Source organism: Amphiura filiformis, chromosome 17, assembly GCF_039555335.1.
Source record: "Amphiura filiformis chromosome 17, Afil_fr2py, whole genome shotgun sequence".
Classification (NCBI taxonomy): Eukaryota; Metazoa; Echinodermata; class Ophiuroidea; order Amphilepidida; family Amphiuridae; genus Amphiura; species Amphiura filiformis.
The window spans coordinates 36103501-36125304 of NC_092644.1; the positions used below are offsets into that span (position 1 = coordinate 36103501).

Below are 21804 nucleotides of genomic sequence, written 5' to 3' on the forward strand. Positions count from 1 at the left end.
TGATCTCATAATCATGATTCGTATTATGAATATCAGTAACGTAATAATTATAATAACATCAATGTTACCTTTTTGTGTATATGGAATATCCACACATTTTCCATCTGATCCTCTAAAGATCCATCCATGGAAGGGACATTCTATACAGTCACCTTTGACCAGTCCTCCGACCCCCAGGTTTGCCCCTAAATGAGGACAATAAGCATCCACAATGTAGGCTTGTCCATTTTCTCCTCTGTAAACGGCTAATTCTGTACCTGTACATAACATGGTATAGAAACAAACATTTATTAAGAATCTCACACCTCATACGTCCATAATTTCCTCTTCTCTTCATAATGTCATCAGGTGGTTTAAGCTGATTCTGACTAAACCAAATTTTAATTTTGTAACAGGTCATCCTCTAATTTTATTCATTTTAGTAAAAATTTACAGCATGCAAAATTTTTATCACTTTTGAATACAGTTTGGAGTGCGCTACCGGACTTGGAACTTTGAAGGTCAAAATTGCCTTCAAAAACACAAACAAAACTCGAAATGCTTGCAGAGGGAGTGCAATCATTAAATAGCATTGTCCAGTACTTTCACTTAAAAATGACTGTTCCTTTTACTGCTGGTCCCTATGCAGTTGAGCAGTTTCTTTAAAATTACCTCTCTCTGGATGGAATTTAATCTTCTTTTTCTTTCATTAATGTATTAAAAGCCTCTCTATATATATATCTCTCCCTCATGTCGAGTTTGACAGCGATTATTATATAAACATGATAAAACATAGATCATCATTGTTAGTGGCATGCCAAAATAGCAAACAAAATAATACCAAAAAATCCCACTGAATTCACATGCATAAGTTTCAAATTCGGTAGCACCCTTTGAACTTGTTTCAAAAGTTCATTTGCATGTGATATTAGGTATCCTTTCACTAAAAGAAATGAGAGGACGGAGGCTGGACGCCCCTTAAAAATCAAAACCTTGATTTTTCTCAGAATCAGGCTAATGTGGATGTAAGGTTGATGTGTTGAACAATAATGTGTTGGGGTATATTAATGGGTATGAAACGTTGGGTTATATAAAGGGTATGAAACGTTGGGTTATCTAAAGGGTATAAAACGTTGGGTTGTATAAAGTGTATAAAGCATTGGGTTATATTGGCCTAAAGAGTATGAAACGTTGGGTTATATGTGACGTGTCATGTCAAAAGGAGACACTTTTGGGCAGGTTATCAATTTTGAGGGTTTTACATATCTTAAATAAAGAGATATTTTGCTCCACAACGCCGTTTTCACCAGTGAAATCGGACATTCCTAAGCGAAGATATTGAGTTTGTAAGTTATGGTATTATAAAATTGGAAATTGAGATATCGGCCTTTAAAAATATTATTGACAATGGTGAGAGTAGGAATTACCTTGAAAATGTCTCAAAAAATACAAGATGCCAGTTATATTCCAGTCTGAAACTATTAGACAATATTTTAAACATTAATAGCATCACAAATTCGCAATAAACCCAAATTGTGAAAAAATCACCCTAGGCAGATTTTTGTCTATTTCTCCATTTACGATCCTGCCCAAAAGTGTCTCCTTTTGACATGACACGTCACATATAAACATGATAAAGGGTATAAAACGCCTTGGGTTACATAAAGGGAATAAAACGTTGGATTAATAAAGGGTATAAAACATTTGGTTATATAAAGGGTATAAAACGTTGGGTTATATAAAGGATATGTAACGTTGGGTTATATAAAAGGGTATGAAACGTTGGGTTATATAAAGGGTATAAAACGTTGGGTTAATTAGCCTATATAAAGGGTATAAAACGTTGGGTTATATAAAGGGTATGCATCGTTGGATATATAAAGGGTATGAAATGTTGGGTTATATAAAGGGTATGAAACGTTGGATTATATAAAGGGTATGTAACGTTGGGTTATATAAAGGGTATAAAACCTTGGGTTGTATAACGGGTATAAAACGTTTTAATAACATTCAAAAAACATTTTTGAAAATGTGATGTAAAACAATTTAACGGTGTATTTTTAAAATTGACAAAATGTTTTGCAAAAATGTTTGCCAAAAATATTTTTCAATAAAATTTTGACAACATTTTTAGAATGTTACTGTATAGGCCTATAGTGTGTTTTTCGTATAAACCTTTTTATGACCTGCATATAACCCGACATTAAATGTTATTTTAACGTCGGTTATAAAAATATTCTAACTCTACAATTAAAAAAATCTTTATTTCTTATATTTCAGGTTTTTCTGGCGTCGGGAGTAATTTGTTTCTTTGATTGAATATTCAACAGAGTACACCTGTTCCGTATTTTTAGCTATTCATACCTAACCCTAATTATATAGTTCTAACCCTAATTCTGTCATTCTTGTAACCCTTAGGCCCCGTATCCATAGGCTGTTCCCTTGTGGCATGTGCCCTTGTTCCGTGTTCACTTGTTCCCATGCGAATAAATAAACAAACAAAAAACAAAAATAATCATCCATACAAACTAACCTATCGAGCCAAACAACGAGACAACAAATTGCACTTATTAATATTTGTTGTACAGGGTGAGTCAAAAAAAGTGCAATAGAGTAAAGAATCGAAATTTATGTAAGAACCAAGTTGAACTTTCCCATTATTGAAAGTTTCTATAAATGCCACACTCAATTGTGACCTTCTGTGAAAAAATGAAGCGAATCACAAATACCGTTTAATTTTTGTGAGTCATTTTGCTGCGATATCCAATTTCATTATTTGTCCACGAGATACCATGTATTTTGAATGTACGGAAGTAACTAAGGGCCACGTGAGTTCGCTTTGTAACGCAAGAAGTCAGGATCTTGTGATCACAAATCCCGACTTCTTGTGTTCCTGACTTAGCCAGTTTGAAAAAAAGAGATAGTAAAGATATCAAAATAAAGAAATAGTTAAGACAACTCAGGATCTCAAGAACTCATGAAATCTGTTCAATTTTCACGGCGTTAGTAGTTTAATTGTAAGCCCATCCACTTTAGTTATCTCGAGATCCTATTTTCTTGACTTAAAGTCAAGAACTCGTGAACTCAAGCCACGCTTGAGTTCCTGACTTCCTGACTTCAAGTCAGGAACACAGGATCACGAGATCCTGACTTCCTGAGTTCAAAGTCAGGAACTCGTGAACTCAAGCCGCGCTTGTGTTCTTGAGTTCCTGACTTCATGACTTTAAAGTCAGGAACTCGTGAACACAAGCCGCGCTTGAGGTCCTGACTTCACGACTTTAAAGTCAGGAACTCGTGAACACAAGCCGCGCTTGAGTTCACGACTTCCTGACTTTGAACTCAGGAACACAAGAGAACTCAAGCGCCGCTTGAGTTCACGACTTCCTGACTTTGAACTCAGGAACACAAGAACTCAAGCGCCGCTTGTGTTGGCTTGTGTTCACGACTTCCTGACTTTGAACTCAAGAACACAAGAACTCAAGCGCCGCTTGTGTTGGCTTGTGTTCACGACTTCCTGACTTTGCCTGGACTAACCCGCATGGCCCTTAGTTACTTCCGTATGAATGAGAGTACACAATGCACGATAAAGGCACCAGCAACTGGTTGTAACTTAAGCAAGGTTGATTTTTGCGTTATTTTTTTCTGTTCAAACAAACTTTATAACATTACTTGAAGTCCTTCATACCTCACTCGACTCCAACAGTTTTTTTAATTCCAATATGTCCAACTTACTTGATATTTTGTAATTCACTCCACTTTTGTGTGCATTTCATTTCGACATTTTGAAAAACCCGCCTATAAATTTGTATGTTTTTGATAGAGAATAAACATCTTTAAAGTAAAGGTAAAATGAAAATAACAACAAATAATGTTTCTTCTCCTTAAACATGACTAAGGGCAATAACACTTTGGGTGCTCCATTTTATTTCAATGCCTTAAAGGTTAAGAAAATGACAGTTGTTCCAAATCTTCCTTACACCGAGTGAGCTGACATTCAAATTTTAGATGTCTCTTGGATAAACATTTAAATTGAGTATCGCTTTAAAATGTGTCATAAAAACAAAACGGTAAATGCTAATTCCATAAATTTTTCAGACAAGGTCACTAATGGATATATCAGTTATAAAATGTTTTAAAACCTAAAAGTTTCAACTCTGTTCTTAAATTAAAATAGATTCTTTTTTCTATTGCACTTTTTTTGACTCACCCTGTATATATCTTTTTGTGATCAAGTAAAAACTTTGTATAGCCAGATAGCATTCACCTAGTTCACCACATGCAATACTTGAAACAATGCTATCAGATTTTCTGCCCTTTTAAGGACCCCTTAAACCAGTTGCTTTCAAAAATATTGACAAAAATTATGTATATATAATGATTATTATGAAAAACAAGTTCAAAGTTGACGGATCTCTAAAGTTAACTCCAATGGCCCGTCAAATAAACGAAGCAAACGAATTAATTTACTCCAAGCGGCTATGGTACACATTCTAAATTATTATAACATTATTATATTCATTTTTGTAAAGATGTTTGATGGTGTGAATTCAATATTAAAATGTTAGTGAACTAAAATGCAACAAGACCTGCACATAACTATTAAGATCTTGGTGTAAAACAAGCTTATTTGTCCAATGGTTAGGGCGCGAGCTTCATAATCGAAAGGTTGTGGGTTCGAACCCCCACCGCGGCCAGTGTGTTGCGTCCTTGGGCAAGACGGCTTAATTCCCAATTGCTTCACTCCACCCAGGTGTAAAATGGGGAGCTGCTGGGGTAATCACAATCTAAGTCAGCTGAGAGTACCTGCGCATCAGTTGCGGACTTGTGGAAGCGGAAATGATTCTGATATATCCTAATGGCAGCGGAATAATTGTTGAAGTGTGCTGGTACTTAGGTGTAGCGCACGTTAAATCACCGACATTTATTTATTTATTAATATTTCAAAATCATCCGATCTATATGGTTATATCATCGACCTTTTTGGTGTAACTAAATAGACACTCGTATTGATAAGATAAGATAATTTCGAGAGCAACAGGCCTCTTAATTCAAACAAGATTAATTAATAAATAAATGAATAGTGCCCGGGCATAGTGTAGTGTAGACAGATCAAAAAATAGCAATTATAATTAAAATGTTCTTTTCTCTATTTTTCTCCTCTCCCTCTTCCCCTCTCTTCTTCTTTCCTTCCTTCCTCTTCCCTTCCCTTCTCTTCTTTTCTCTATTATTTTCTTCCTCCTCTTTCTCTTCCCTTCTCCTTCCTTTCTCTTCCTTTTCCCTTCCCTTCACGGTTGTTTGATGTAAGTAGAATTGGCTTCATTATTAACTAAATGCAAACTGGTGCAAACCTCCCCTTCCCTTCCCTTCCCTTCCCTTCCTGAGTTCCTTCCTTCTTATCTTTAACTACAAATTATTTACTATAATTTTATGTTTGCCCTTTTTGATCTCCGTACAAGTCTGATAAAATATTGAGTGGAATGACACAAATACTCTATCGAGGTATAAAAAACACAATGGTAACTGTAATGTTTGTGTTTACGTGTAGAGGATAATCCCCTTTTATAAATAATCCCCTTAAATCTGAAAAGATGAACAAGAGAGGAAAAATCGTTCTAGTGGAAACTGTATGGACAGTGGGCATCCCTAATAATAGGCTTACAAACATAACCTATGTACAAGTGAATGTTTCCATATTAAGGGATGGGGCCATTTTTAAGCGATCTACAAAAAGTTTTTTGATACGTTCTTTGATTTCTAAAAAAGTAAAAATCGCAGTTTAACAAATAACGGTTAAAATGAAAGCCATTATTGTGGGGTTAATTATTGTATCAATTTGAAAGGCCTGACACCAATATAAACATTTGTTTCGGTGACCCAAGTTCATAGTCACAAACGTTCACGCACTTTTTTACAGATGGCCTAGAATTGCATATTTCGGTTTCAGCGATTGCCCGAAAAAGGTTGTATGTTTTTGAAAAGCGTTTCCGCTTGGAATGTAGATAGTTATTGTTGATATTACTGTTCGCGATTTTTATTTATGCACTCTTTAGCCGACAATTTTCAATGCATTTTACACGATAGAAATGTCGCTTGCATAAATATCGATATTTTTAACAGTATCGGGTTTTTTAACCAAAATACCTTCCACATTAGTTCCCAAGAATTGGATGAAACCATAGATACCATATCAGACTGCAGGTGACGGATATATTTTAAACTAGAATTAAAAGAATCAGCGTAGGCCCTCTCAACATTTAGTTTCGAGATATATTAGCCCTAGAACTCTGGCCATAGTATCCGTTTTTACTTCCACTAGGGCCAGAGGCACTTACATTGAAAAAATTGTTGGAGATGGTTGAACGCAACAGAACAAATAAATGATGAAAATTGACCTTTTCATTGTGTTCGTGGGTCACCGCAAGAGCTGTAAAATTCCATTTGAAAAACATATTTTTCATATTTATGCACACTTTCCCTACCTATTTAAATGAACCTCAATATTGACCATCATATTGTACCCATTTGTGTTACCTTCAATTCGACGATCCCTGTTGATTTGCCGTGAAAACGCTTGCATTTACTTGGAGGGAATTGTTCGGTTCTTCCGTTATTTACATCATTGGCATCATTTGACCTCTTGACCTGATGCGAAATCTTCCCTATAATTGAAGACCGAATTGAAAAGACTAGTTTGCGTATGACGTCCTGTCAACCAGACCAAAAATGCCGTACTGCGCAGGTCAGTAACCAATCACGTCACGCATTTGCCCTGACGTCAGACGCAAACTAGTCTTTTTAATTCGGTCTTCAATTATACCATCATGCAACCGCATCTGACCTCGCCACATCTCGGGGTCGTCATGTCCATTTTACTTGTGGGGTGGATAAATGACGGAGTAGTGGACTAGGAATAGTAAATTAACATGAAACGTAAAACACCTGTATAAAACGAGAATAACTCACGCATGTCCGACCGGCCGGCCGCCCGTTGGAATAAAAATACACGCTGGATTGTCTTGGAACTCCAAATGCTTTAGTTACAAACAGAGATTGCGCTAGTAAAAATGCATTTCAGCCCCTGCCAAAGTTCATTTTCGGACTCCCCCGTAAAGTAGAATAGTCCAGATTATCGTAACCTTTGACATTGCCAATATCACACAAATGTCGTCTATTTCATACCGTAAAGAAGTATGAGCAAGTTTCTGAAGAATATTGGTAAGTTTAAAGGCCAGATATCAGGCTAACGAATATGATCTGCATATATAGAAAGATCCGATCGTTGTCCGAACGTCAAAATTTGATAAATGTCAATGGTACAATTCCAAGCACGTGAAAGTCGTGAGGTCATTTCTCAACACAATACCTGTCAGAGGATAATTTACATAGGCACAAAAGACCGTGTTCAACGTAGCGTTACTCAGCCAAACATGGCAGAGTAGGTCCCGGATGGTCGTACATGTTCCTATCTCCACAACGTTATACCTTTCCAACAAGGAAAGAGATACAAAAGGCGAACGTCTAAGATATATCGCCTTGTGCAATTTTGGACAGCTTTTTGGCTGTTTTTTATAACAAGGAAATGTTTTACTTACCCCAAACTTCTCACGTAGTCCTTACTCAATGTCCGTTGCTGTTTGGTATTATTCCAGTAATCCGATTTTAGTTATTTAATGGCATTTTAGCACAAGTTTGCACACCGAACGGTGTGCTATATTCCCAAAACTGTTAATGGCGTCAGCTGGCGTCAGGCTCGCCTTATTTCAAACCAAGTCGTAGATGTGTGACACTAAATTCACGGTTTTTATATTGGCAATTCAAACCTACGACAGATTTGGTGGTTTGCGATAGGCGATACCATTTTCCACGATTTTATGATATCCAGCTATATAGGCTTAGTATTTCATTTGATTACACTGAACATGGACATGATGAAGCTAAATCTCTACAGCCATCATGCACTGATCATTATTTTGCAGACCCGGCCTTTCGCATCGGTTCCACATGTAGTAGTCCTAAGCATCACATTAGATAATGTTAACAAAAAATATTTATAAAATATGCAGGGCCGGATTTACCATTGGGTCAGATGGACCAGGGCCCAGGGCCCAGCGCCCCCGAAATCTGGGGGCCCCAATCTGGCATGCGCATGTTTCTTTTTAGCCTGAATACACCATATTTTGCACCAAAATATGCTAACATTGCAAATTTTACGCGCTTCGCGCCCACTGGCCTTTTATAATTATAACAAAATTCACCTTCATTTTGGGCTAAAATTGTCTGAAATCGAAATGTTTCTCTCGCTTCTTGCGCAAATGTCTTAGTAAAACCCATCTTATTGTAGGCCCGTTATTTGTAAACCAAAACTTGGTCACTTGAGTGCACATGCCTTCCCCATGGTGAGTTTGGGGGCCTCCGAATTTTGGCCTGGCCCAGGGCCCCAAAAAGGTAAATCCGGCCCTGAAAATATATATACAAAATTAAATTCATGTTAGATTTATATAGCGCTATGAATCAACTAGGCCGGTTGCAGCCGAACACGGCGCACACCTATCCGCTGCTAAGATTGTAATCACCAATATTATTACAATATGGAATTTTGAGCGCTATGAATGAGCAAGAGCCGCCTCCTGTGTGAAATCTGCTATGGGATATTTGATGATCATATCTAGAGCAACACCTGTGTTGATTCAATTCAATGCCTCTCTTTTATCTATTGACCTCAAATAAAAGGATTCGAACCATTATAAATAGCGTCCCTGACCTAATGTGACACATATTTAATGAGGCGAAAAGGGATTGGTCTGGAATATATGCTTGACTGAACTCAATGCGATCAGTACACTGTCCTATGCCTTATTGTGATGAGGCGGGAGTTTTAAAAACACGGCCCCTGAACATAACATAAAGCCCGAACATATTTCCAGACAAGGAACAATAGCCATAATACAGACAAACTGTCTGGCAATGACGTCACAATAGTTTATAGTATGATCAGTACAAAATAGTCTGTGATCGTTTACAGTATAATCAGTACTAAAAGTCCAGAGCGATTTTTCATTTATTTTCTAAAATTAAAAGAACCACTTTTCAGCGGGAATTTTTGTAAGTTGCACAGCTGAAGTTGTGAAAGGGTTGAAAGACTACAATATTATGGCATAAACAAGAATATGTTTGTTTGGTCTTTATTCCTATAGGCACATCCCTTAACGTAGCTCTATTTAAATCGACTGACCCAAATTCAGATCTATGCATCCACCCCGGTTTTACATAAATAATGTTTGGCCCCAGTTCTAGGTCCCCATATGCATCTGCCCATGGCAGAGGATGTGTGGGGGTGGTAAATAATTGGTTATTGATATAAAAATGCGTTTGCAATGAAGGTTCACCCATTTTTGTCAACTTTTCCGCACCAGCGGAATTCTTGACGTTTTTGGCACCTATAAACGATGTTATTTTGGGCGGAATAAAGATGTAATGCGTTGTTATCAGTCAAATTCATAATTATAATTAATAATTAAGACCCATTCCATGTCAACTCCAGGGATGTGCACCGCAGCACCTCTTCAATTTTTTTTCTTTTTCTGTGTGGTGGTAGATATTAATGAGAAAGTAAAATTCCGAAAATTTGAGCTTCATACTCCATTTCGTTTTCCCGTGGCATCAATTTGAAATTTAGGGGGTCAGCGTAAAAATGTGTCGCAACGCGAAAGACAACGTTTGGAGGTCCATAAATGTATAAAGGGAACCATTTACAACTTTGAAAAGTATGTATTCTGGGGTACGTATTTGTGTAGAATTCAAATCTGGCAACTCCTTTACTTTAAAAGATATAGGGCCCTCAAAATGCAACTACGTCCATCCAGGACCAACTTTGGGGGGGTCAAAACTCCAAAAGTAAAAATAATTTTACTGTCCATTTTTTTGCCAGTCAGAGCCCTTTGGTAGGACATTACTCTTATCCAATATTGAGCCTACTATTAGAATACTTTTAGCTGAGATATTACCCATGCAAAACCCCAATTGTACATTTTTTGTACATTTTGACCCCCCTGAAAACCAATGTCAGACATTTTGCCCCACCATCAACTTCAGGTATGTTGAAAATATGTCCTTGGACAACATTTCTGAGAGATATTGGCTTTGGGACTCGATGGCTTCAACACATCAGTAAGGTTTGCATTCTCCATAGAGTTGTACATAAGTCATTATACATGCGAAATCAAAAATGTGTACAACTCTATGGAGAATGCAAACCTTACTGATGTGTTGAAGCCATCGAGTCCCATACTTTTCAAAGTTGTAAATAGTTCCCTTTATACATTCATGGACCTCCAAACATCGTCTTTCGCGTTACGACACATTTTTTACGCTGACCCCTCTAAATTTCAAATTGATGCCACGGGAAAACGAAATGGAGTATGAAGCTCAAATTTTCGGGATTTTACTTTCTCATCAATATCTACCACCGACCACACAGAAAAAGAAAAAACTTGAAGAGGTGCTGCGGTGCACATCCCTGGAGTTGACATGGAATGGGCCTTAAGAGGGCAAAATAAGTAACATGTAGGAATGGATATATAGCGCTTTGCAATGAATATCTTCATAAACTATGCAGGACAACCAAAACCACGAGCGTTGGTACCCTATCATTGCGTGTTTTTTAAGAAAAATTCTTGTTTATTTCTATAATTTGTGAATCAGGCATTAAAACACACTTAGGCCCTAGCAATGTAGGCCTACACAAGTTCGGAACGAGACTTTTTATCTTTTGACGCGTATTTCGGTCGAATGCCAAAATTGATTGCTCAATGAATCATGAAATAAGAGCAATACTACTTTGATGATACCGATCTCAAGTGGATATCAGCCAATGAAAAAAGTTTTCACCGGAAATATATTTGTGGGAGTTGAATTTTGTTAAACTCGACAGATACATATTTGGTGGGTCACCGTGGGTGGTCTCATAAATAACACTTGTGAGGGCTGTCATATTTGTCGTCGCTTCAATCATATCTTATGATATTTATTTATATATATATATATATATATATATATATATTTATTTATTTATTTATTTATTTATTTATTTATTTATTTATTTATTTATATATTTATTTATTTATTTATTTATTTATTTATTTATATATTTATATATTTATATCTTCATTTATTTATTTATTTATTTATTAATTTAACAACATTTTACTCAAGTTAGACTATCTTTATTATTTATTTATTTATTTATTCATTTATTTATTTAATTATTTATGAATCTATTGACATATTTATTTATTTTTTATTTATTTATTTATCTATTGACTCATTCATTTCTTGATTTGCTTTGCAGTTGAAACCTGCAAGAAGGTATGGGTCAACCTCCGCGCCGGTTACAGGCAGGTCGTAAATGCCCCGAAAAGCAAATCTTTTTGACTCCTATTCAGGTCAGGGGCGTAACCAGACCTGACCTTCCGGGGGGGAAGGGGCAATTGAAAAATTTCCCAATTTCTGATCAAAAGTTTTAGTATTTATGTTCGAGAGAAAGCTCGCTTGCCGCGAAGCGTTAAACGGGTGGATTCGGTGGGGTCCAGGGGCAAAGCCCAGGTGGGGGTCAAGGGGGCTGAGCGCCATGAAGCTCCTGGTTTTTGGCATATTAGAAAATATCAGTGTTTCAGAGTACAAATTTCACAATGAAAGTAGTAGGCCTATAGATCTTCTTCTCTCTTTCTTTCCCTTTTCTCTTGTCCCTTGCGTTCCTTCCCCTTTTCTCTTGTCCCTTCCCCCTTTTCTTCTCTCTTTTTTTTCTTCTTTTTTCCCCTTTCTCTTCCCTCTTTCTTTCCTTTTTTCTCTTCTCCTTCCCTTTTTCTCTTCTTTCCCTTTCTCTTCCGTCTTTTTCTTCCCTCTTTTCTCTCTTTCCCTTTTCCCTTCCCAATTTTTTACTCTTCTTCCAGGTTTTTTGTGTCCGGGGGCAGCTTGCACCCCGGCCCCCACTGGTTACGTCACGGCTCCTAGTTAGACCCATTTATACAGACATTAAATCATGACAATAGTTCAATGGAGTTTACCTATTATGATTTTATTAAGGGAGGTGTAATGAGCGTGAACCTGGTTTGGATGCAGAGGGAGTGTGCCTGTAACAGACACAGCCACCAGAAAAGGACCAGCTCAGATCGCGCGCCAAATAAGTTTGCAGTCCAGAAATTTCATTTTTTTCTCAGTCTTGCAAAAAATAGGCAGAGGCAGGAATCGAACCCGGGACCTCGGTGTTGTAAAACCTACTGCGTTACCACTGAGCCAACTGACAATCAGCTGTGAGAAGTTTGATAGTAATCCTTGATATTGCTGAATAGAATAAATCAATACTGATAGGTCTATTTATCTAATGTACGATGCTATTCAAATTGGCCTATAAACTAGGAATATAATGTGAAATGACTATCAATCGATCAATCAATCAAGTTGTCAAGTTATCAACAATCAATAATAAACCGATGTAGGCCTATCATGGAATATTACTAACTAGGCCTACTAACTAATATACCAAATAAATAAAATAAATAAATAAGTCAGTAAATAAATAAATAGGCATAGGCCTAAATAAATAAATAAATAAATAAATACATAATGCAGAATGCAGTTAGTATTTTAGTTGCAAAATTCCAAACATTCTATTCACACATTCTATTATAATTTTCTGCTATACACGCAAAGGACCTGTGCCTTTAATATGTCCGCGCCTAATCAATAATGAGTCTTTCACCATGCTCACACACCATGTTAAACTATTGTATCCCTGCAAGTATTATCTACTGACCAAGTCCTAACAATGAAATGGATGCTATAACGTACCCAATCAAGCGAACATATCAAGGTCATATCAGGGCGTTATACAAAAAATGGTCAAAGGTCAACGTTTCCAAAGAAGTATAGTAATAGATTTATAGGTTTTTATGAGATTTGATACGGCGCTGAAGTCTAGTGGCTGTCCCAAAATCAGTACCAGACCCGGTTTCCAGACGGCAATGTGTGTGTTGTTACAAGGAATGCAAACTCATTTTATCAATGAGTGAACCACATAGAGGAATACGACATCTATCGTGAGCCAATCTGCATTCTGTTGCCTGCAAAAGCCGACGATCAGGTAAAAATTCTAAAAGCAGCGTGACTAGATATTTGCGTTAATTTCATGATACGTGTAAAACGCATTGAAAACGCCAAATTGCAGTCATAAAATATATAATATTAGTAAATCACTCAATCGAATGTTAACGTAGGTATGTGGAAAAGAACTGCAATAACAATAACAAACTATGTGCCCAAAGAGTTGTCTTTGGCATGTCGCTTTTTGAAATATCACCAAAAATATCAAATTTTGGAAAAACACCCCAAAATTTAAAACAAACACGAACCTTCCAAAATAAATATATATTAGCACTCGGCGGCCCAGTCACTACCTGCCGCTGTGATTTGGGGTAACTCATTGCTTCCCCTCTCCAGATACCGGTACTTCAAGGTCGCTCATACCCCAGCCCTTAACTTCGTTAAAGAAATTTTCTAAATTTTGCTTACCTTGGTCAACGGGCAATACTTGTTACCAGTCGGGCAACGCTGCGAATTGTAGAAATATATCTTTCTCCGGTTCATAGTTTTATATTCGAAGCCGCATATATTTTGACGCCCAAAACGTATTCGAAGCCGAATATTGCCTTCGAATATTCACTTTGAACCGGCCTTTAATCCTGTTATAATACTCGCTTTTCTTCTTACCCTCAGTTCGCTGACCTGTAAGTTGCACACAATCAATTCCTTTTGTCATCACTGCATTTAATATTGTCCTGGTTAACCACGATTCGTTACTATTTTTGTATAGAGGTTGTGCTTGAAATAATTGATTGCCTACAAACAAAGGATTTGAACCGGTGTCCTTCACCGCAATCATGGGGCAGTGCAGTCAATATGTTTAAGAAAAATATAGAATTGGAGGACACACGCTTCATATAAACTTTGGGTTTCACTCATTTATTTACTTTAATTCCTTTTCTTGAAAAAATGTTCATCAAGTTCTTTCTTTCTTTCTTTCTTTCCTACTTTCTTTCTTTCCTTCTTTCTTTCTTTCATTATTTAATACGGGCCTATAATTATATTTGTTTCGTTTATCATCATTCATGTTTAATTATTAATGTGTATTCATTAATCATTCGTTTATATATTAATTTCTATTCATCAGTATTTGTTTTATTATTCATTTATTTATTTTCTATTCGTTGATTGGTTTATATATTGCCATTTATCAGGCTTGTGTTTTTTATTCATTTTATTCGTATTATTTGTGGATTTATTTATCCAATAATTTATATAAATGAAATATTTATTTATTATTTATTTACATTAAATTTATATCATTTTATTAAATCATCAATTAATTTTTCGATTGATCATCTCCAATCTTATTTTTGTCACGTTTTTGGCTTTTTACTTTTTGAAAATAAGTTAAAGCCGTGTTCGAAGGTGCAGTGGGTAGCTCTTCAACTACAAAGCCTGCGGAATAAAGCATAATTCATTCACAAATAGCCTAGGCCTATACATGTAGGTGATCTACATATTAAGAATAATTGGCATCATATTGGCAAGGCTAAAACTACCTAGAGATGAAATCAAAATTCATCCGACGGTTGACCGTATAGAACAATATAAACCTGACGGAACCGGCGCGCCGCGGCGGCGGTCAACCGCCGGTCGAGTTTTTATTTCACCCCCCTAGATGTGACGGTTGCCAATTTTGGCCCAGATATACAAAGTCAAGAACTTAAGTGTCAAAACAATGGGCCAGCCTCTCTGTAGGGTCTAACTAAATATCAGTTTCAGGGCTCTACGTAGCTACACGGATATCACCAAGCATTTTCTTTACATGGTACAAGCTCCAAAGGTCAAATATTATGGACCAAACAGCTCTTTGTTCTAACATGTGGGACCCTGTGATTATATTACGAAATCGAACTTTTGACTTGTTCCCTAAATAATATAGCTTATATCGAGAAATTATGATTTCATTTTTGCTTGCTTACTTTTTTGTTTAGAGATTTTTAGATCAAAGACTAATCATATCAGAACCAGAGTATTAAAATTGCTCGAGTTGTCATTCCATTGATGATTAATCAGTAATGAATGAATGAATATCATGTATATGAATTATAAACGAATGCGATTTGTAATTGAATTAAAGAATGAATGATTTGTAGACTGATTAATTTGAGATTGATGAAGTTATCAGTGGACTTCGGGTGTATATATAAATGCGCTTTTATAAATGCGCACGTGACATCTACAAGTCGCCATACCGTGTTCAACGATGTAAGGTGCCCGGATGTGCACAAATTCCACATGCAAAAGTATAGGCGAAAATGACATGTTACAAGGAAAATTGTTTTTGCAAAATAGTGGCATTGATTGCAAAGGGGAAAATAATTTGACCCGAAACATGACCTCTTTATTTGGATTTTCCATCACGGAAAAAAATTAATGACGGAAAAGCTAGATATAGCTGATTTAAAACTTATATTTCATTATTTCCGTGCTAAATGGGCGTGGCAATTGGCCATATTGATGAAGAAATGTGATTCTTACTGGCATTAAGGTCAGAACTGAGTAGCTGCCGATGATGTTATTTGATAATTTTTGCACGTGATGATAGGGAACTTAGGGGGCTGTCATTTTTTCGGAAGGAATGGGTCATGGATTTATTTATTTGGGAGTCACGATAAATACCACCCCCCCCCCGTAGTGCCGCCACTGAACAATAACCCTGACCGTAATTTATAACTCTAATTTTAACGTCAATTGACGAAACTATAACTTTAGCCCTTTTCGGAATAATGACCCTCTCGAACTAATAAAAGCTAGATGTCCCCGCCCGACCTCCTCAACCCTAACTTACTCATTCGCTCGCTCACATCACATCAAAAATTGACAAAAAAACTAATTCAAAATTTGTTTTTAAGCACCTTTTTGTGTCCCCCATGCTAAATCGGTGATCTGTACACCCTTTGACCATGTTGACGTACAATATAGAGTATAAACACGTAGATGACTGTACATGATCTAATCATCCCGGCTGGAAGATGTTGAGGAAGACTCGTATACTATACATCATGCTCATACGTTATAATGACAATTTGACGTACAATCACGTATGTGATGCATGGTTTGAGGTTTATTCAGCTAGAAAGTTAGATCTCGTCATACACATTATTGTCATGGTATTATATTGTATTGTATACGTCAATTTTGTTCAGTTTGATTCAACCGGCTTATAAAGTTTTACTTTACACGGAAGGGGGAAAGTTAGCAAAAAACAATTAATTTATGAGTGTAAAAGGGGAGGGGTGGTTTTGGGGGAAAGGGGGGGGCAAATAATATTTATAAAATTATAAGTAAGGCGAGAAAAAAAGAAACCCTGTTCTACGGGCGGACGGACCTTTCAAGTAGGGTCGGTCGGTCGGTTGGTATTTTTTTCTTTTTTTTTAAATAACCCAAAAAATAACAAAAATCTGTAAATAAATTTCAATTTGAGAAAATAGAAAAAAAAATTATCCTGAAATTTCCGAAATTTGGGGGTCGGCATTCATTTGTACAGGAAAAATTTGTTTCCCAATTTGTTCAAAATTGTTCGTTTTTTTGTCGCCTAAGTACATAAATAAATAAATAAATAAATAAATAAATAAATAAATAAATAAATAAATAAATAAATAAATAAATAAATATAAATAAACATTAGTTATGTTTGTACATTGGGGGTGCTGTGCAATCACCATGATCCTTCGATATCCATGATTTATCCTTGCAAATTTATAGCATCGAACCTCCAGCCAATGTTCTTTGCCAGTGCTAGCCACGAAACAAGGTCACAACTGTAGCCACTCCTTCATTGGTCGCCATTTCAGTGATTGACAGTGATGTAATGCAAATATGGCGCTGACCATCTGGTCACGTGCGCATTTATAAATGCGCATTTATATATACAACCGAAGTCTACTGGTTATGAGCGGTCAATAACTATTTGACTGACTGATTGAGATTGCCAGATCTAACTAACACTATGGACCACAATGGCCTCATCCCAATGACATAGTTCGATAACCTTAATTAAATACTCAATAGTGCAAATTTGACCTCAAGTTTCAGATTATGTGTTTTTGTATCCAAATTTTCAAAGGTCATTTAAGGTTAAAGAATTGTGCCCTTATTAGATGAGCATGTTGTGGATCCTAGTGTAAGACCATGTAGAGACAATTGAGAGACTGATTATAAATTGAGTGGTTGCTTGACTCGATTACTTGATTGATTGATATTTTAACACCAAGATACGGTACATTATTGCGAGACTACAATGTAATTTGTTAATAACTGATCGATTGATCGAACGAATGATTATTGAATGATGCTTGATGAGTAGTTCAGTGATTGACTGACTATTCATTCATCGATATATCAATCTAATAAGTTATTGTGATTCTATTATATTATTATATTGATTGATTGGATGACCATATCAATTAATTGATTAATCAATCAATTCATTAAATGATTCTGATTGTTTTCTTTATTGCTTGTTGAATATTTATTGGACGGATCGTTGGTTGAATGAACCAACGATTGAGTGATTAATCAAAGAATCCCTTGAACTTGAAAAACAGTTTGCATCCATTTTTCGAAAATCGGAGTAACTTTTAATTTTTCACCCCTAGCATGCAAATTGACCTTGGACCTGTCGTCGAACCTCAAAATTTGTGTCCTACTTGCAAATATGTTACTTTTTTTTGTGATTCTTAGACCCAGACAAATAATTTGACATGTTTTTAGTGAATTTGGAGCATGTTTAATTCCCCCTATATAACTATGCGTAGGGTGTTTGAGGGTCTTTTTTGAAGGCCACGGAGTTCCAATATAGCTTGGTAGACATTTTGAAATCAGCATACCCGAATGCTACCCAACATTGGGTAAAATACTGAAAATAACCCAATGTTGGGTAAAATTTACCCAATGTTGATTTTAAAAGCTTACCAAACCGGTTTTTTTTTACCCAGTGTTCTAAAGTGTTTTTTTCCGCAGTAGGCCTATTGGTGGGAAGATTTTACTTCCAGCCCTCATGGAAGTCAAACATTGTGCGTTTAATTCAAAGGCACACGACAATCGACGCAATTAGAAAAGTGCTTAAAGTTTTTAAACTTATTAAAACACTGTTTTATCAGTGATATACCGTAGATATGATACATTATTTCTTACCAAGAGCGCTGACATATTTGACTTCTCCTTGTTTTAATTCCCATGAACGTAACACTGAAAACCATCCATTAGGATAAACGGGTGGTACATCTCCTGCCCGGCGACGTTTACGAATCTCATTTGCCACCTCTTTCTTATTCCTCCCATCTGTAATGTATCCTACATCACCAAAGTTTCTGACTAACTCATAAGGCGTGAAAAGTTGACGTCGGATGAAATAAGTCGCAAGAACCAAAATGCCACATAAGGTGACATTATAAAGAGTAAGTTTTTCGGCTAAAACGAAGGCAAAGTCCGAAACATACTGCAAAACAAAGTCAAATCGAGTTCCGTTTCCAGGATATAAAATTCTAAATTGTTCCGTTATTCCACTTGTCGCATGCAGTTCTGAGCTTGTTCCTACAATGATAGCGAGCACTATTATTCCTACTACAGATGGAACCCATATTAGTCGGTGTCTATAGTTAGCCATGATGTTCATCTTCTCTGTGCAGCTACGTGCATAAAGCCTTACACACAGCTTACAATTTCGTGACTATAGGGTATTGGCCGACTCGCAAATGACTAATGAACATGAATCGGGAAAAGGCACGTTCTGTTGATATTTTCAGTGGCGACGCTCTACCAACATGTGCCATGCCCGGAAGCTGTAGTTGTAGTGTGATCACATGGACTCTGACACGTTTAAAATAACATATTATTTTAATATTTGATAATGATAATGTTCAAATATTGTTAAGTATTTCGATGGAAATTTGAAATAATCTTAAGCCTAATTTCCGTCATAAAATATTTTAAAGCTTTTAATAAGCGTGTTCATAGCAGGGGTCGCATCTGACGCGTCTGCGCGTCCAGGGACTCCTTATTTTTTTATTTTGGCCATTTTGGACTCCTTAAATCACAAGTTGAAAGTGACCAAAGGGTCCGATAAAAAACTGTATGGACATTCACTAAATGCAATATCCTTACTACAATAAATACAAAACTCTCCCATGATCACAAATTGACACGGAAGCTTCATACCATTAATGTCAATACAATTAAATTAAATCCAAAACGGCCCTGTCACACACTTCCCCCACTCAAACACATAATGTTGTTGAACGGGTTACGGACCTTTAAAAAGGTTCGTAAGCCGATCGACAACGTCATCCCCTCGATTTTTTTCATTGTTGATGAATTTTTGGTATACCACAATAGATCGTATTTTTCTCATTACTATCCTGAATATCACAATTTACTAATATATAATAAAGGAGCGGCCTGATTTTATTCGTATGTGTAAAAACCATTAAATTTGTAATACTTGATTCAGAGGGTTTTTTTGCTGATAACAAAAACAGTATACGTTCTGTGCATTGAGAGTGCTGACAGACCGCAGTCCATTCTCTCAAAGCTGGCAATATTCATCACTGTAGTTTCTAGGTCAAGTCTGGTCTCGTTCGAAGGAACTCACCGCTTACACACCTATGTTTCAGATGGACATTTTATTTTTGAAAAGACCATACATATACAAAAGAAAAGAAAATATTTCGTATAGCCCCCTCACGAAAACTAGTGCATTGCATACTAGGCCTACTTGTTCAATTAGCATTTTGTGCACATTTTATTACACAATTTGTAGCCGTTCTTTTTTATGGACATTTTCATTTTACATGTAAAGTCTATGGAGATTAATATTAGACAAGGCTGCAAAGGGTGGCATAGCCTCATTTTAGGCCGTTTTAGGCACTTAAATGCTCATAAAAAAGAACGGCAACATAAAATTTGCACAAAATGCTACTTGAGCAAGTACAAATATAATTGAATACTTCTGTAGAGGGGGCTATAGCTAATACAAAAAATGCCCTATACCTTATAGTGGTTATGAAACAAAGGTGACAGTTGGTTTTTGCGGAATATCAATTTTAAACGACTGATTTTCTCAAAAAAGGAGTCATTTTCGTTGTCCTCATAATATTAGCTTGCCAATGATATGATGTTGTCCGAGCAATTAATTATGCCCTTTAAGTAAAGGCAAGTTGACGTATAAGTTGGCAACCAGGTTGATTTGTGTATGCTGGACTACTCGAATCTGTGGCCAAGCAACTTGATATATTGAGACCGTGACCCAAACAAAGACACCCAAAATGACCCCATGGGATTGTATAGGGGGCAAACATTTTATTCTAACACTTTCAAACATGAGCTAACATGCGTCTGGTCCCATCACAGTTCCCAGAAATGTAATATTTGTGGCTGTGCGTGTATTTCATCATCATCGTCCTTCTCATGAACTTGACATCGCAGATAATAAAAACTATTCTTTTCTTGAACTTGAGGAATTTAACAGTTTGCATCCATTTTTACAGAAATCGGAGCAAAAGCTGAAAACACTTTTAAGTGTTAAAATAACACACAATTTGATCAATTTGATCAATCATTCAACATAATTTGTTGTCTCAATATAAAGTAAGATTATCAAACTAAACTCCTTCTGCAAAGTTTATGAACAAGTCGGAAAATTCATGTTCACTAAAGGATAAAATCGTTACCCCCTGCTTGTTCTCACAAAATACGTGAAAATATCTACGGTCTGGTGCCGTATTCCAGGCCTTCGACTTCATGGAATACGGCACCAGACCGTAGATATTTTCCCGTATTTCGTGATCAAACAGGGGGTAACTAATAGTATTGAATTTTATATGATAATAATAACAAAAATTTCTACGTATATTAAATCATCCTTTATTCCTTTGCTTGAACCAATATGAGATGAGATGAAATAAAACTGAACTGAATTGAATACGTGAAACAATGGTTTGTCAGTAGCAGGTAGCGTGAGGATGGTACTAATGACCACGCACTCAGTTTGCTTAAAACCCAAACAATAGATTATTTATAATTCGGGGCGCTATTTATTTTGCTCCTTGAAATCGGCACGGACTTGACACGGTTTGAGCGCCTCAGGCCATAGCCAGGATATTTTTCTGCAAGAATTTGCTAACCAGATTGCTTGAAATTAATTTCCCATCCAGGAATTCATGTTCTCAAGAAGCACCAAAATGATTGGGGCCGCCACCCCGTTTCCGGAGCCACTGTACGCTATTATATTCATTGATGCAGCATTTATTTTTATACCGATTGTTCAATAACGTTTCTTTAAACTGATAAAAAAATAATTTAAAAAAAATATTTCTGTGGAATCATCTTATGATATTTAATCCAAAAAAAAAAAAAAAAAAAAAAAAAAAGCCCTGAACAAAAATCAACTCAATTCCGTGTACTATCCGAAACCATTCCTCCTACTCTCCAGTTATTTGGCAGGATCCAGGGGGGGGGGACTTAACACAAATGACCATTCGAGCAGGTCCGTACGCAGGGGGTGCTGATTTTGAAAAAGTGGACTTTTTTTCCAAGGGGGTGCGATTTTGTGAAAAGTGGATTTTCTTCCCAAAATTTGGACCTTTTTTTGACCAAAAAAGCAAACGGGTATGTTCCCCAGAAAGACCCCCGTTTTGGGATTTCGCAGCTCCGAAAGACCCTGTATTTGATAGATCTCCAAAA

At 36.4% G+C, this 21804-nt stretch overlaps 1 protein-coding gene across 1 annotated transcript in view; it reads right to left on the reverse strand.

Moving 5' to 3' along the window:
• Window positions 1–18790, reverse strand: part of LOC140137710 (cholesterol 7-desaturase nvd-like) — a 36555-nt gene extending 17765 nt beyond the window's left edge. Inside the window, exons 1-2 of the mRNA XM_072159470.1 lie at window positions 18259–18790; window positions 69–257 (exon numbers count right to left, since the gene is read on the reverse strand). Coding sequence (XP_072015571.1) covers window positions 69–257; window positions 18259–18739 — 670 coding nt within the window. The 5' untranslated portion in view covers window positions 18740–18790. The remainder of the gene's footprint in view (window positions 1–68; window positions 258–18258) is intronic.
• Between the last annotated feature and the right edge of the window lie 3014 nt (window positions 18791–21804).